Source organism: Durio zibethinus, chromosome 20 (assembly GCF_047325235.1).
Source record: "Durio zibethinus cultivar Kanyao isolate XHJ-2024 chromosome 20, ASM4732523v1, whole genome shotgun sequence".
NCBI lineage: Eukaryota > Viridiplantae > Streptophyta > Magnoliopsida > Malvales > Malvaceae > Durio > Durio zibethinus.
The window spans coordinates 4,503,819-4,519,735 of record NC_143181.1 but is presented as its reverse complement, the minus strand read 5'-3'; the positions used below and the strand labels follow the sequence as shown (position 1 = coordinate 4,519,735).

Sequence of the window (15,917 nt, the reverse complement as noted above, 5' to 3'; positions counted from 1 at the left end):
CCACTGGAAAAATATTCCTGAATGGCTAAATGGCAATAGGAGAGAATGACAATCAAGGGTGAAATTATTTTTTTACTTTTGTTTGTTATAAGTGAAATGGTAGGCTGAGGCTCCTTTCCGTTACATCGTGTTGCATGCGCATATGTTGTTTTACTATATATATTTTTTAAGTCTCTACCTATTTCCAGTAACTTCCTTCCAAGACTTGCAATTTTCATCCTGCTGCCACATCTGATTATCACCCTTCACCACCTCTACCTTCCTCTCAAGTATCTGTTGCTCCTTTATAAGATCTAAAGCTTGGAAAATTTCTGTCAACCAAGAAACAAGTTTTAGAGAGAAGTTATTTGATCAACAACCTGGCGGAGTTCAGCTTCAGCAGGTTAGTTTCTACTTCCAATCTGTTTTGTTCTTATGTTCCTTATATGTGCCGGAAACTTTATTTGCATTCAAGATCCAAGTTTTTGTTCAGAATCTTGAGTGAAAGAAGTTGTCTTTGGGTGTTTAATTCTTTTTTTTTTTCAATGGGGTTAATTTGATTTGACTTGTTTGTCATGAGAGAGAGAGACAGAGACAGAGACAGAGTTGATGCATAATGCATTTGATGTATTGTGAAATAATGAGAACTTGGAAATGTCTTCTGTGAGATTCCCTCGTTTGTTTGAAGAAAGACGATAAAGTTTTAGCTTCTCTTAATGGGGTTTTGGGATTATCTAATTCTTTGGCCAGACATGTTTGCTCAAATTAAGTGTGAAAAATTTCTTACCTTGAAGGAGCTCTGGAGTTTTGTTCACTGGTTGGCTCTGTTCTTGTGAATAAACAGAAGTTTTAAAGAAGGTTTCGGTGAAGCTTCTGGAGAGAAGCCGGGCATACAACTGTGGCGGACAATCTAGTAAGACCTTGTCAGGCCGGCTAAGGCATTGGCCCTTTCATCTCCGATGTTCATTCGCCTTACAATTGTACACGGTCATTGGTTTGGTGCCCTTCCTATTGATTATGGCTAACTTTGGATCAATCATTCTCCCATGTGATCTTTTCAACTCAAATTTCACTGTTAAAGCATAATTAAGAATTGGGTAGAGATACGAGCATCACTAAACTAAGTTCGAGAAGAGGAATAGGATAAGGGAGGGAAAAACGAAATAAACAGTGCATCTATTCAGTCTTCTTTGAGAGTTGGAATCATTCACCTTTGTCAAATGGAAAAATTCAATTGCTTCTCTTTATTGACCAGGAGGAAAAAGAAAGATAAGGTGAGAAGGGTTATAATTTACATATTAGTTCAATTCTGTGTACCTAGTGATTTCCGGCCTCATCTTCTTCAATCTGTTTATTTGTAGGGGGATGGTGCATCTTCAAAAGCTGGTGAACAAAAGAAAGGGGTTAGAACCCTCCAAATTAAGCTCGAAAAAAAGGTGCAGCCTTTTCAGAATGATGAATTGAAATCAACAACTTTTACCGTCCCTGTACCTGTTGGCTCTCAGGAGGATTCTCTTTGCAATGTCAAGGTAATCAGCCATGAGAGTCCTGTTGGATGTGATGCAGCAGAAATAGCATACGAAGGTGAAGATGAGCATGAAGAGAATGCCTCAATTAAGAGAGAATTCTCCGACTTTAATCTCCAATACCATTTGGCCAATTCAGGTAAAGAAGAATTTGAATTCAGAACTACAAGGTTGGCTTCTTCAGATTCATTTGAAACTGAAGCAAAGGAAGAGTTTCTCAACAAAGCAGAGAAAGATGTTGATAAGGTTGTTGATATGATTCAAAGTGGACATATCAGTGATCCAGGGATCGGGCGGGCTGAGTTCTGGGCTTCACCAAAGCTTAAGCGCTCTTGCTCTAATTTGGAGACAAGGGATGTGCTAAGAAATGTAGCTGCTCAGTTGCCTCCTACTACGTCTCAGTCCTTTGAAGAATTGCATGAGTTATCTGCAAGATCAAGGGACAATCCCTGTAGCCCTGCTTCTGTAATGACTTGTTGCAGTGCTGACAGAGTGATGTTGAAAAAACATTCTTCCAGTCAAGTTCTGCCATCAAGAAGCAAAAGGTTATGGTGGAAATTGTTCCTATGGAGCGACCGGAACTTACACAAACATTGGACGACAAAACCACAGCCTCTTCCTGTCACTGCTACTTTGAACCAGCTTGGTGGCTACTCTTCAGATACAATTGAGCCACATCAAGCAACGAAACTGAGCAAGGTGGAATCACCTGGATCATTTACTGCAGAGTCCTCGAACAAAGACTTCACTAGGAATTGTAATGACAACCAGAGCTGGAACGGTTTTCATATAGGAGTTTCTGGTTTATGGCCCCAGAACCAATGGGTTGCATTCCCTGCTTCATCATCATCTTTCACAAGAGTAGATGAGTGGGTGAGAGATCTTGATACCCAAATCAAAAAGCCTGCTGATGATGTGAATGGCAAAGAGGTCATAACCTTTCCGCCTTCTCCTGACACTGGTAAATCACCAGCAAGAAGCACAACCAACTTGACTCGCCGTTCAGATATCAATCTCTCTGAAGAGATTTTACATGACAATAGCGTCATTCAGACTCTCAATTCTTCCTCAACTGTTGCTCACATTTCAGGAATAGGTTTGGAAGCTATACCAGTCATTGCAGGTTTCTCCAGCCTTCGGTCTGTCAACTTGTCAAACAACTTTATAGGTATGCTCTTAAAAAAAGTTAATGATCATTTAAGATGCTAATTAGTTTGAACTCAGATATGACCATGATTCTTGCTGTCATGGCAGCCCATGTTACTCCAGGATCACTGCCAAAGGGCCTTCACACACTCAGCTTGTCAAGAAACAAGATCAACACCATTGAAGGACTTAAAGAACTAACTCGGTTGCGAGTAGTTGACCTCAGTTACAACCGCATTGCTCGAATTGGGCATGGTAATTAACTTGTGAACCTGTTTTGCAACTTTCATACAAAACCTTTTCTGGATTTTCTGAAAGACATCCTCCTTAAATAATTGCATGTAATTCTAAAAGTGCATTGTGTATTTTTATGATGCCAGGGTTGTCAAACTGCACCTTGATCAAAGAACTGTACCTTGATGGCAACAAGATAAGTGATGTTGAAGGGCTACATAGGCTCTTGAAGTTAAAAGTCTTAGACCTCAGCTTCAACAAGATAACAACAACAAAAGCGCTGGGTCAGCTTGTTGCCAACTACAATTCATTGCAAGCATTGAATCTGTTGGGAAATCCAGTTCAGAGCAACATTAGTGATAACCAGCTGCGCAAGACAGTGTGTAGCTTATTCCCTAAGCTGATGTACCTGAACAAGCAACCCATCAAACCACAGAGGGCAAGGGAAATGCTCACTGATAGCGTTGCCAAAGCTGCCATAGGGAGTGGCAGTCGGAGCTCTCGAAGAAAAACGGTAAAAAGAGCAAGCCAAGGTGGATCAACATGCTCCAGTGCGCAAAGAAGTAGTGTAGCTATTGAGCAGGAGAACAAAAATAAATCAAAGAGCCGAAGTCGTCATCACTTATCTGTGAAGTCAGCTGCACAAGCTTCTTCATCCCATTAGATTTTGCCGGTAATTTTTCTGGAGAATTCAAGGGAATTTTTCCTTTATTTCCTTTATTTTGCATTTTGACCCTAAAAACTGCTTGCTTCGGTAATTTGATTTGAGTTTATTTTCCGTAAGTGTTAATGCATGATCTATTAATTTCTATCTTGCTCAACCTAATGGGAAAAGTTAGATGTTACACATATAGGCATGGTAAGACAAGATTAAGATTAGTAGCATGAAATTTACCATGTCCTGTCTTCAGCCCTATGATTTATCAAGGAAGGCTAAGCAGCTGCGCTCACCACACATACCATTCTCAATAAAATATGCATATCAATGCCAGAAATATACTAAATATACAGCTGGTTCATGAAAGGTGCCAATTTAGGAAGTTGAAGGCTAGTTGATGGATAAAAGTTATTTAGGAAAATAAAGTCTCCTGAAAGGTCATTGTGCAATAAAGAGAAAAAGTAGAAAGAGAAGTCTAATTGATTTTCAGATAAAAAAGTGTGATTTGGAAATTAAAGTGATGTCACTTAAACCTTCTTTGCACAGACAAAAGCCAATTGGTTGAAGAGCCCCAAAAGATGAAATCTAGGGATGCTTTTAAATGGGACTCAACTACAAGCGGAGGCTATCATCCCAGTCACAACGGGAAACCTTTTCTTCTCCCGTTTTGCACTTCCTTTCACTCTTATGGATTACGTAATAAACCCTTTTCTTGAGAGATAAAATTTAATCATTTGTTTGTATAATATCATATAAAAGGAATATAACTCAGATGAAGACTCTGAACTAAATGTGCTATGTTTCACTTTTCACCAAGTTACTATTGCATATTAATCACTAATAACAGGCAAAACGATGTAAAAAAAGAATAATTTTGCTTAGATAAAAAGCTTAACAGAGTGTCTATGAATTTTGACCACTTTAATAGTGATATTTAAAAGGTAGGAGTTGTATCACAGACGCCATTTCATTTTCTTTTCCCACTACAAAAGGGGAAAAAAAAAAGAGAAAAGAAAAGAAAAGATCTGTTTGATTAATATATTAATTGCAGAGAATACTACTACAATAGGATATTAGTAAGTACATGGAAGTATTAGCAAAACAAGTCCTGGGGTAATTTTAACCACTGTCACAGAAAACATAATTTCTAACACATCATTTCATGTGATCATGAGATTCATGACTAATTATAATCATTTGAATTGTTGAATTTAAAAGATTAGAGCTTGGGGCTGCTATGCATTTTTTTACTATATTCAATAACAGGGAAGCAACACCAAGTTTTTTTCATCACAAGATTAACATAAAAGAACAGTGCAGCATATTGAAAATAATTAATCTTTGATACCTTACATATGTACTATGCACCATTCATCTTGATCGTAAAACTCTCTGTCCCTCCAGCAGTATTCCAAGCCCATTTTGACTCTGTTATTCAGCAACTCAATCCAATGATTAACCACTAAAAAAATGTCAAATCTCATAATTTCTCTCCAAATCCAGAACTCAATTCCTCTTCTTGCATTTGAGCAAACTTATAAAGCTTTTCATTGAAAACCACCTGTGGATCCTTTTCAATTAAATTCCCATTCTCATCATACCCATCTTTCAAAAACACTGCCCAGTTCATCTCTGTCCCCGCCAAATAAAAAGTCCGAGGCTGTCTCTTGAGCATCTCGTAAGTCTGCCTAGTCAAACTAAACTCCTCCTTAAACTCCACAATATGATGTATCAAAGCTCTCTTTTCCAAAGTCAAGCTCAAAAACTCATGTATAATTCCAACCCTATATTTTTCCGCTTCCAAACTCCATAAATCCAACTTCCACCCATCAGAATAAGGCGAAACCAACGGTAATGTATTCAACAAGTTAAGTTTCTTCACATCATTTTCCTCCAATCCTAAATCTTTCCCATACTTAACCGGGAACTTGAAAGCTTTCTTCACCTTATCTTCATTCACTAAAAACTCCCGCTCCAATGCACTTACCGCTAAACTCGGATCCCAGTTTACTAACTCGAGGACTTGTTTCCCATCATCTTCAACCACAAGGCGAAAATAATCAGGGTATTTCTCGATTCTGTCCCTGAAACCCTCTGGAATTCCAAATATAAGCCTTTTATGGTAAATCTTACTTAACGGAATCCGTTTATTTTTCGACATCATCAATAATTTACGGATTCTCGTGACTCGATCTTCTTCCATGGCTTCCATGATTGCTTTTTCTTCGAGGAGTAATTGGTCCATAAAATCGGTGAAGCCGAGCCACATTTTGTTGTCGGAGTGCCGGTAGGTGGTGAAGAGGAGCGGGTGGCGGAAAGTGGATCGGGTGACTTTGCGGCCACGGGGGAATCCGAGTTCGCGATAGAGTTTGCCGGCATCGTCGAGGCGGAGGATTTGTTCGGGTTGTTTGGAGAGGAATTCTTTGGTTTTCGTGAGGAATCGGAAGGTAGCGTCGCGGTCGAGGAGGGATTCGAAGTGAGGGATTTTGTTTGAGTCGGGCGTCACGGATCGAGTGCGAGGAGAGTCGGGTTTGGGGCGTTTGGGTCTGTGTTTCTTCGGGGTTTTTGTTATGAGGAAAGAGGTGGAGAAAGAGCGTGGATTTAGGAATTTAGGGTTAGGGTTTAAGAGGGGTTTTGCGAGGAAGAAGAAATGCCAAGCCATGACGGTTTAATTAAGAGTTTGACTGTGAAATAGCATGACTATATATAATAATAATAATTTAACGATTTTTCTCACACTCAGTCTTGTGGCATATATAATCTGATTAAGGGTTTCAGTGTTGAATTGAATCGGGCGTACGCTTTCCATATAATCATATGCACCTCTTGATGCAGGCATTGCTACATGAGAGCTCTGTCAGTTATTGTATTTATGATAATTTCTATATTCATATATATTTTATACAAAAATTATATATTACAGATTATATCAGACAAAAATAATGCAATAAATCATTTAATTTGTACAGCAATATTGCTGTTCAAAATGAGTTTCCTTCCATTGAACATAAATGATATTGAAGAAAAAGAGAAATGAACACAAATTTCATCATAAATGCAATGCCAAGGAAATTTTTTTTTTTTTTCTATACTGCACAGCTAGTAGCACTTGCTTATTCCGTAAATCATCTTCACAATCTCAATCATGTGGTTGTATGGTTATAATGAGACATAACATGAAATTTAAAAATAAAAAAATAAAAATCTAATCCTCAACTTCTCAATTTCGCTGGTGCCACGCTTTTAGTAATTACAAAGCCCTATGAATGCCTTACGGCTACATAGGAGTTGTCGTTGGTCACATCATCAAGATTCATTTTCCTTTCTATCTACCATCTTTCTGCTTTCCTCTTTCAGTTCAAAATATATGGTGTCCCCCTTCCACGGTGGAGCTTTATGATGATTACATAAGCATGCACAAAATGAATTTGAATACCACGACTTCAACTTGGGTTTCTCGAGAAAATTGTTCTTAGCTTGCTTGTCTCCTAAAGAAAGGTTTCTGACAGATAAGGAGTCTCCCATTGCTGTTACTTTCAATTTCTATGACTCTGGCATCCCACTTCAACCGAGTTGTTAGAGGTCTAGCTAATTCAATAAGAGGAGCTGTGTCACGGATTATCACCCAACCCTGCACCAACCATTAAATCTATCACATATTAAAACATAGCTGTAGAAAACAAAACCATTGAAAGCATTGGAAAGGAACTAAAAGGTGGCCTGATTTGATAATTGATAGCTTGGTTTTAGTACCTCTGGACGAAGCAGCCGGTCTATCTCAGTGAATAGGTCAAGCATGCGGCATCTCTCATGTTGACTAGTCTCAAGGGATAGAAGTCCATCAGCATGCACCATATCATACGTTCTGGGGTATGTTGGAAATGACTCACACCTGAAAGTGATGCAAATGGATCATAAGACAAATAAAGCATGAAACAAACGATGAAAGGTATATTTTGCTCAAAAAAGCATTATGGCAAATCACATCTTTACAAATATGCGTGGTTAATCAACTGTGAATATGAAGTCCAAACTTCAAACTCAAATTTCAGTGAACACATCAAATTTTAACAGACATCCTCTAGCAGAGTTTGCTTGAGTTTAAGTCTTATCAATGTTACAGGACGGAATACATTTTAAATATGTAAATTCTTTCTCCATTCACTGCAACTAATTTGATTTTACTTCAAGAGGGAAAAGTATATTACTAAGTATATTAAGTTGCTGAAAATAATTATTTTCGCAACATAGGAATTACTATAAGAAGCAGTCATATTCCATCTTCATATCAGGAATATATTAAAACAACAAAGCAAAAAATAAAAATAAAAAGTTTAGCTAGAAAAAGAGGATTACCAATCATGTAATACACCAACATAGCCCCTGTCAAGAATCAAGGGAAGGTAGTTGGGTCCACTTGTTGGGACTACGTTCATGACCCAGACAGACTTCCCTGCTTCCAGTAATGCAGCATTTAAACCACCATAGTGAGCATTCATGTCTAGCACGTTCCTGAGCATGTTATAAGGTGGAGAAGGATCCTCATCACCAGGTCTCTTTGGATGATCCGAGAATATTAGGGGTGACAGAAGAGACCAATAATTCCAAACAGCTGTTTTATAGTTTGCAGTATCCTCATTGAGTTCTTCTGAGTGTAGACCTGATAAAATATCAAAAAGATTAGCAAACAGATAAATCAGAGTGCAGTCAGAAATTTCTGTCATCATTGTTTATCATGATGGAATTGTTATCTAAAATAATCATGCAAAAACATCAAATTACCATATAGAGCTAGTTCATTCTTGTTCAAATTAGACCTAGAGGGCCACGTTGCTCTCTCCTCAATGGGAACCCATCGACGACTATGTGTTCCACCTATACAGTTTTGAAGAGGACGATAATATGGAGATTCAACATCTTGTCCTTTGCTACAGATAGAAGGACCAGAACCAGCCTTCCTGGAAACATGAATGATTAATAACAATAATAAGGACCACCTATTGCTGTCAAGTAATAAAGATTTTCATGATTTATATAGTCCAAATACACTCATTTTTTAAGGAAATTAATGTAAATCAAGCAAGAAAATTGTCTCACCGGGAGTTGTAACAACTTTTTTTACTAGTCTTTTTCCACACAACAGTTTCATCTTGTTGTGACATCAACTCCCAGCAGAGACTTTCTACAAAATCACGAACAAAGTTCCACCTTTTCTGCTTCTCTTTGTTCCGAAGAAAACTCTGAACATTGGTAAGAGGTGAAGTCCACACAAAGTATCCACCAGGCTTTAGAACTCTATCAACTTCAATCAAGAAAATACCATCTGTAACGCACATTTTAGCATAAAAGTTTAATTACAACCAGCTCAAACGCAAAAACATTGACACAGCCACACAGGACACTTTTAGGAATCAAAACATGATCACAAATTAAAATTAGCCAACTTAAAAGTTGGTGAGGGTGTGGCAAATTTGTAGGTCTTTAAACAGTAAGAAGGAAGTTGACCATGGTATTTGTGCATTCTGTTAAATTAACCATCAGTTGGCAGGTGTGAACACCACCAAATGCATCAAAAAGCAGTCAAAAAGGACCTTTCATATATGGAATATTTAACAAAATTTTTTCTGTCCATACTTAAATAAAAAAAATGATTCTAGCCCTAAGTCTATGTCAACACATATTGACTCTATTAACATAAGAAATTATAACATATCAGGGTAGGGAGAGGGGGATGAAAGGATGGGAAAAGAAGCAGCAAATTTTACACTAGCAAAGTTTCAAACTGATAGCTGATACCTTTTTTATCCCAGTCAATGCCACAGCGTGCACAATGTAGCATATCAAATGAAAGAGATGGATAAGGTAATTGTTTTGAATTGAAAGAGCCAATCATTGCAGGAAGGCCCCTTTCAAGAGTGAGTTGAACTTGACTGCCCGAGGACTCATAGTTCGCAATGCACATGGTTAAGAGCTGTTTGGAAAAGAGATGTGCTCCAAAGCTACCATAACCACATCCTACATCCAACATGGTTCTTACCTGCAACAGTAGCCGTAAATTCAGACCAGGCTGGGGGACTAGATACATTAACTGTTATTGATAATGCAAAAGATGCTAATGGAATGATGGTGCTGTGGAATTCCAGTATTGTTGAAAGAAGGCTTTAAGCTAATTCAGGCCTATATTGCCAAATTTGCAATGTGCAAGCCAAAGGTGGCGATTAAATGTATCATTAACAATTTACTCATGCTGTGAAGTAAATTGTAACTTTAAAAAGTAGGCCAACTTTGAAGCTAAACAGATATAACCTTTCAAGAATAAAATAGACAAAGGAAAAAAATCACAAATAATGGAACAGTTCAATTCAACATGCAAGTTCCAAGGAAAATTCCCCCTTACCCCAGCTTGTATGAAGTTAGATTCATTTCTCAGTCCAATCATTTCAGCAATCTGATGGGAATAGTCTTCTACACCATCAAACATGAGCGAGGCTGAACGGAAAGAAATCTGCTCTTCCTCCAGCATCATCATCCTGCTATTGCATAAAGCAAGGAGTTGAAGAAACACTTTTATAAGAAAAGAATGAGGGGGATGAAGGCAGTTAGATGTGAAAGTTCACCGACAAGAGAAACGTCCACTCACCTCTTGGTTAAACTGCCTGAGGAAAATACCTCTTGACCAGTAATTTTAACATTAGCAACCCAAATAACATCTCTCCCAGTTGGCCATCTAAGAGGAATTTTATAGTTCACAGGTGGAAGAACCAAACAACTTTGCCTTGAACCATGTCCACATAGTCGATCATACTCATTACCACCAGAATAACCCAAAGCAAGATTCTCCGAAACAATAAAGCAAGGAACATAATTCTCAGACTCCTCAGGACAGAATTCTATTTCTTTCAACCTTGAAGGACCAAGCGAAAGCTCCCCTACATCCCACAAATCAGAGACAAGCTGCTCTTGAAGTCGCCTATAACCATGTAATATATGAGCCCTAGTCGACGTTGATATCAAGACAGTCCACCAAAATGATCCAGTCAGAGCAAGAATCACAATCACAACTAAACTTAACTTCAAAAATAGCATTGTTAACTTATGCCGGCTTCTTGGAGTGCCAACACTGAAGGGATCAGATGCAAAACCATTCTCAGTGTCACCATATTTGGAAGGTGAATTATCCAGAAAATGTAACCTTAAAGGAAACCTGAGCGATAAATAGCTCTGATTAGAAGAACGATTTCTATCCAAATCTTCCTTTTCTGTTTGAACTTGCACTTGGGAGTCCCAAAAATCGTTGCTGCTGCCCGAGATCTGCATTCCAGATACACCTCGATGCAGAGGCCGGGACATTTTTCTAACCTGAAACCCCCAACAGTTAGCCAGAGGGGAAAAAAGAAAAGGTGAACTTTCAAGAAATAACCCAGTGAAGTTGTTAAAGTTGAAACCCAAAAAAATACCACCTAAACCACTCTCTGAAACAAGCTAAACCAGTGATATTCCTCTCAAAAACGTTAAATCTTAGTAAGGACAATCATGAAATGGTTTAACTTAAGCAAAGAAACGCCGCACTAAGATAAGATCAAAATTAGATATTTTCCCAATTTTAAGATACTAGATCCATAAACCCTGCTGAAAGTGAACCACTTTGAAAACAAATTTAAAACAATGAAAGGGAAAAAAAAAAAAAAGAGGGAAGAAAAAATGTGGCTTTTTTGAACGATTCTAAGACTGAAACAACAATAGGGAAAAAATAAAAGGAAGGGAAATTTAAGACTTGATGGAAATAAAGGAAAGTAAAGTGAATACATTTCCATATAACAAACTCTTTGAGTGAGTTCCGCCACCTTAGAGTAACAAAGGGTAAGCTCATTTCCATTCAAAATCACTTCTTTTCCATTAAAATTCACTTCTCTTTGCTACCCAATACTACAATCTAATGAAAACCCAGATTGAAATTAGCAAAACCCATTTTGGATCAACCATTGGAAAATAGAAATGATATAAAACCTAACAAATTTAAAAACAGTTAGAAAACACACACAAGAAGAATAAAAAAACAGTACCTTGTTTGTAGGAGCGGAGCTGGAAATGGAAAGATGGCGCAAAACCAGCCTTAAACTCAGCGTAATTTCATCAAATGCGGATTTAAGAAGAATTTTCCATTTGTTAAAACTACAGAAGACTCTATTTTGTTCTTGTCGCCTTCCTTATTTCGAGCTCCCTTCGATACTCACAGTTAGAGTGTAGGCGACTTTTGTATCGATCCAATCACGACAGAGCTAGAGAAAAGCTGAAAAATCAATCTCTTTTTATATAATAATCGAAATAATCATTCAAAGAAAGAAAAAAAAAATTGAATGAATTAAACACATGTAAAACAATTAATAAATAAAGATAGACAATGTTTTGTCAATTTTTAAACTCTCCCCCAAGCTATTATCTTCAGACAGTGTTTCTCTACTAATAAACGCGCTTAATCGCCACGAGTCCAGTTGGATCCGAACTGTAAAATTCAATTATTTTATCTTAAAACTGTATTAATCAAATCTCAAATCACATTAATTTTTCATTTAATTATTATTCAAGACTTTAGGAGAGAGAAAATTCAAAGAACGAAGTTCCCTACCCGACTATGTTGCAGGAACACTTGTTTGACTACTCAACTTGGAATATTTCACTGATGGTAAAAAAATTTATTGGGATGTCTAAAATTTCCTCTCTTTTTCTTAGAACGAACTAGACTTGAGATTTGATATTTTAATTCAAATTTTATTAGCAGTAATTTTTTTTTAGCCCTTTACTTATATGTATAAAATAATTACCTTAAAATCAATATTATTTATAAAGTTGTTAACTGAGTTTAGTGTTATCAGTAAAAAAAAAAAAAATCTTCCATTTTCCATCCCAAGTGGCTCATTTGTTTCATTTTATTATCAATCAATTAATATTACGAATTATCTTTAAGTTATAATAAAATATTTAATATAATATTTAAATTATAAATTTATTGATTAATGTGTTATTTATTTTTAACATTATTAATTTTAAATGATAACACATAATGAATAAATAATTTTTCAAATATCATATTAATTATTAAATTTATAATTTAAGTGTTACATTAAAAGATTTTTAAATTTAATATTATATTAAACATTTTATTATAATTTAAGGGTTATTTGTAATATTATCCTTTTACTTTTTTAAAATAATATTTATTATACCAAATTAAACAAAAATATGCGTTTTCTTTTATTTTTTAATATATTTATAATTTTTTAATTATTTTTTAATATATTTAGTTTTATTATCTATATTCAATTTTTTAAAATTTTATTTATTTATCAATAACTATAATTGTTAATTTAATAAGTTGATCATATTCTATTGTAAAGTAAATAATGTATTACTAATATTTTACAAAATTGTTATCTTTATACAATATTAAAATTATTAATTTCTGTAATTATATAATATGATTATTTTAGTATTTTTAAATGATACGTAACATTTAATAATACAAAATATAGTCATTTTTCATTCCTAAAATTAATAATAGTTAACCAAATAAAATGATTTTAAATTATGAGTAATAAAATTATTGTAGTAATAAGATTGCTTTAGATATTAAATTACTTTAATAATCTTAAAATTATTAGCAATTAGCATAGGGAATAAAAGAATAAGCTTAAATGAGTAATTATCTTAAATCTACATTAAGATGTATTCACATAAGGAAAATCTTACAATATTTGAGGGTAAATATTATGAAGAGATTTGTTAATATTAATATATATAATATATAAAATAATATTTTCACTCAATACATTAAAATTCATGAATAAATTTGTCAATTATTATATTTAATACAAAATTATTACTATAAATAATATATTAACTAATTTAAAAACAATATCAAGAATAATGGTAGCAAGACAAGTATCTGTGTTGATATATAATATATTTTTTAATAATAAAAAATCATTTCATTGTTAAAATAATATACTTGTAGAATTAAGTTAGCAAAAGGTGATTTTGATACATAAAATTATGATATGATAGAATAAGATAATATTATAAATATGATTAAATTAAATAATATCATTTTATTTTATGTTTGATGTATGCAATGATTAAAGTAAGATAATTTATTTATTGATTAAAATTATTTTTTTTCAAATTTTATACAAATTAAATTAATGATATAATTTTTAAGGTTATAATAAGATATATAAGTTTAATATTATAAATTAAAAATAATTCTTTTTTATTTTGAGATGATTGATCCTATTAAAAAAATGATAATTTTTCTTATAATCATGTTTATTTCAATTAGATACAAATTAAACGTAATATAAAATAATTATTATATTATTTTACGTACCAAATATAATTTTTATTTATTATATTATTATCTAGTCACATCGGATAATGTGATTGGTAAAGAGATGCATTGGATCAAGATAAATTCATCAAAATTTGGTTCCATGTAAATGAGTTTGAATATTAAAAGACCAAAAATCATAGGACTTAGTATTTAGATGGCAAAAGATACAAATTTTCTCTGTTAAAATTAGTCATTATTTAAAATTTTAATATTTTATAGTAATTAATTAAGTTTTAATAAAGTTTAGATTATTATTGAATTTTTTTAATGACTTTTTTGACCCTTTAACATATTTAAATTTACCATTTTATGTGAAACTTTGGAGAAATTTTTAACTTTGGGGAAATTTTCTAGTTGTAAGAACAAAACAGCAATCAAAGTAACATGCAAACAAAGTAGATTTGCGCTATTCAAAAAAAAAAAAATTCGGAGAAGGGTCGGACGATGTGGGCCCGGATCTGCCGCGTCGCTCTGTCAGTTAGAATAAAAATGACGTGGCAGTTAAGGAGGCGACCGCTAAGGTTCCATGCGATGCAGAGGATCTTAGCTGCTATCAATTTATTTATTATATATCTTTGATAGATTAACCCTTTATTAATTGAATTAATCCTTATAATTAAATTATAATATTTCCCTATTAAGTGTAATTCTAATGAATTAAAAGAATATATGTTACTAAACATTATTATATCAATATGAATGTGCTGATAACTTAATATTAGTAATAATTTTGTTATTTTAATAAAAAATGTAAATTCATTAATGTTTACATGACAATTCTTAATATATAATATATTTATTTATTAGACATATATGTGCTAAGAAGATTTTTTTTGTAAATGTTTTAAATATTTACAATTACATAAAGCAAGAAAAATGGTAATCCTTCTTGTTTACACCACAACCAACTTATTTGAAATTTCAATCTTGATTTCATAATTTTTTTTGTATTTAAATATGAACTTTATTTTTAACGATATATTTTTTTTGTTTAGTATCTTTTGGTGTTTGAAAATCATTTTAAATTTTGATTAATCTGTAGTTAAGTTGAATCAAACTTCATAAAAAAAAAAAAAAAGCTTTCTCAAATTTATTTTTTTTATTTATAAAATTAAAAACTAATTTTTTTATCACTCGAATTAACAAATATTAATATTTTTAATTAGATTTGTAGGTCGTGCAAAATATTCCTTTTTCACCATTAAGATGTTCTAAATTCTAGTATGGAAACTATGCATCGATCGGTCAGCCCTTTTTACTGCATGCTATAAGATATATATTTTTTTAACTTCTGTTTATGCAAAGATTTGATGTGAGTATGGCTTATTTTTTACTCGCACCCGAATCAAAATGTTTTGATTTTAAAAAAAATAATTTTATATCATGTTTATTATTATTACTAGTATTGGATGTTAATATACAAAGATAAATTATTAAATATAATAACAGTAAAATTTTTAGATTTCAAAAATGAGATTAAAAATGTGAAATTTAAAATTTAAGGTATATTTAAAAAAAAATTAATTAAAAAATGTGAAATCATATGACTGAGAAAAAAATTTATTTTTGAAACAAAAAAAAAACCTTATTTTTAAGTAAAAAATCATATAAAGCAATCATTAAATTAAGAGTTTATATTTAACGAGTGTATAAATTTTATATATGAATAGTGAATAAAATGATATTAATTCATTAATGTATAAATATTAATTTTTAAAATAAATACATTAAAATTTAATAATTTAATAATTTTTCAAAAATTTATTTATTAATGAAAATTATCATTTCATTTATTTATAATATATAAAATTTATATATTAAGAATACATCAAATATAAATTTTTAAATTAAATATTTAAATTTAAAAAATTATTAACAATTTATTTTATACGATGATAACAAGATAAAATATTAGCCTTCAAAATTAACGATAATATCTTATCACATTGCTCAAATCAAATTGCTCATTTAGAGGTCGATATGTTTT

General features: G+C 33.1%; 3 protein-coding genes across 8 annotated transcripts; 1 reads left to right on the top strand and 2 right to left on the bottom strand.

The window, feature by feature from the left end:
- The first annotated feature begins 316 nt into the window (after nucleotides 1-316).
- Nucleotides 317-3,668, top strand: LOC111315573 (uncharacterized). 5 transcript variants are annotated; one of them, XM_022917403.2, is made up of 5 exons: nucleotides 317-382; nucleotides 824-1,253; nucleotides 1,341-2,673; nucleotides 2,760-2,906; nucleotides 3,032-3,668. In XM_022917403.2, exons 2-5 carry the CDS (start codon nucleotides 1,200-1,202, stop codon nucleotides 3,547-3,549), a joined length of 2,052 nt encoding a protein of 683 aa, XP_022773138.2. In that variant the 5' UTR covers nucleotides 317-382; nucleotides 824-1,199; the 3' UTR covers nucleotides 3,550-3,668. The 5 variants fall into 5 exon arrangements, with proteins under 5 accessions (XP_022773138.2, XP_089605509.1, XP_089605508.1 ...); XM_089749383.1 differs by having other exon boundaries at nucleotides 774-1,253; XM_089749382.1 differs by having other exon boundaries at nucleotides 730-1,253.
- On the bottom strand, nucleotides 1,192-6,383 carry LOC111315575 (protein WHAT'S THIS FACTOR 1 homolog, chloroplastic). Its single transcript, XM_089749384.1, has 2 exons — nucleotides 1,471-6,383; nucleotides 1,192-1,362 (listed from the first exon to the last, which is right to left on the bottom strand). The coding sequence occupies exon 1, from the start codon at nucleotides 6,203-6,205 to the stop codon at nucleotides 5,024-5,026; it is 1,182 nt and encodes a 393-aa protein (XP_089605510.1). The 5' UTR covers nucleotides 6,206-6,383; the 3' UTR covers nucleotides 1,192-1,362; nucleotides 1,471-5,023.
- Nucleotides 6,384-6,595: 212 nt separating this feature from the next.
- LOC111315572 (putative pectin methyltransferase QUA2) lies at nucleotides 6,596-11,824 on the bottom strand. 2 transcript variants are annotated; one of them, XM_022917401.2, is made up of 9 exons: nucleotides 11,607-11,824; nucleotides 10,184-10,902; nucleotides 9,941-10,073; nucleotides 9,340-9,580; nucleotides 8,641-8,866; nucleotides 8,326-8,501; nucleotides 7,900-8,203; nucleotides 7,297-7,435; nucleotides 6,596-7,174 (listed from the first exon to the last, which is right to left on the bottom strand). In XM_022917401.2, the coding sequence occupies exons 2-9, from the start codon at nucleotides 10,891-10,893 to the stop codon at nucleotides 7,016-7,018; spliced, it is 2,088 nt and encodes a 695-aa protein (XP_022773136.2). In that variant the 5' UTR covers nucleotides 10,894-10,902; nucleotides 11,607-11,824; the 3' UTR covers nucleotides 6,596-7,015. The 2 variants fall into 2 exon arrangements, with proteins under 2 accessions (XP_022773136.2, XP_022773137.2); XM_022917402.2 differs by having other exon boundaries at nucleotides 8,326-8,471.
- Nucleotides 11,825-15,917: the final 4,093 nt, after the last annotated feature.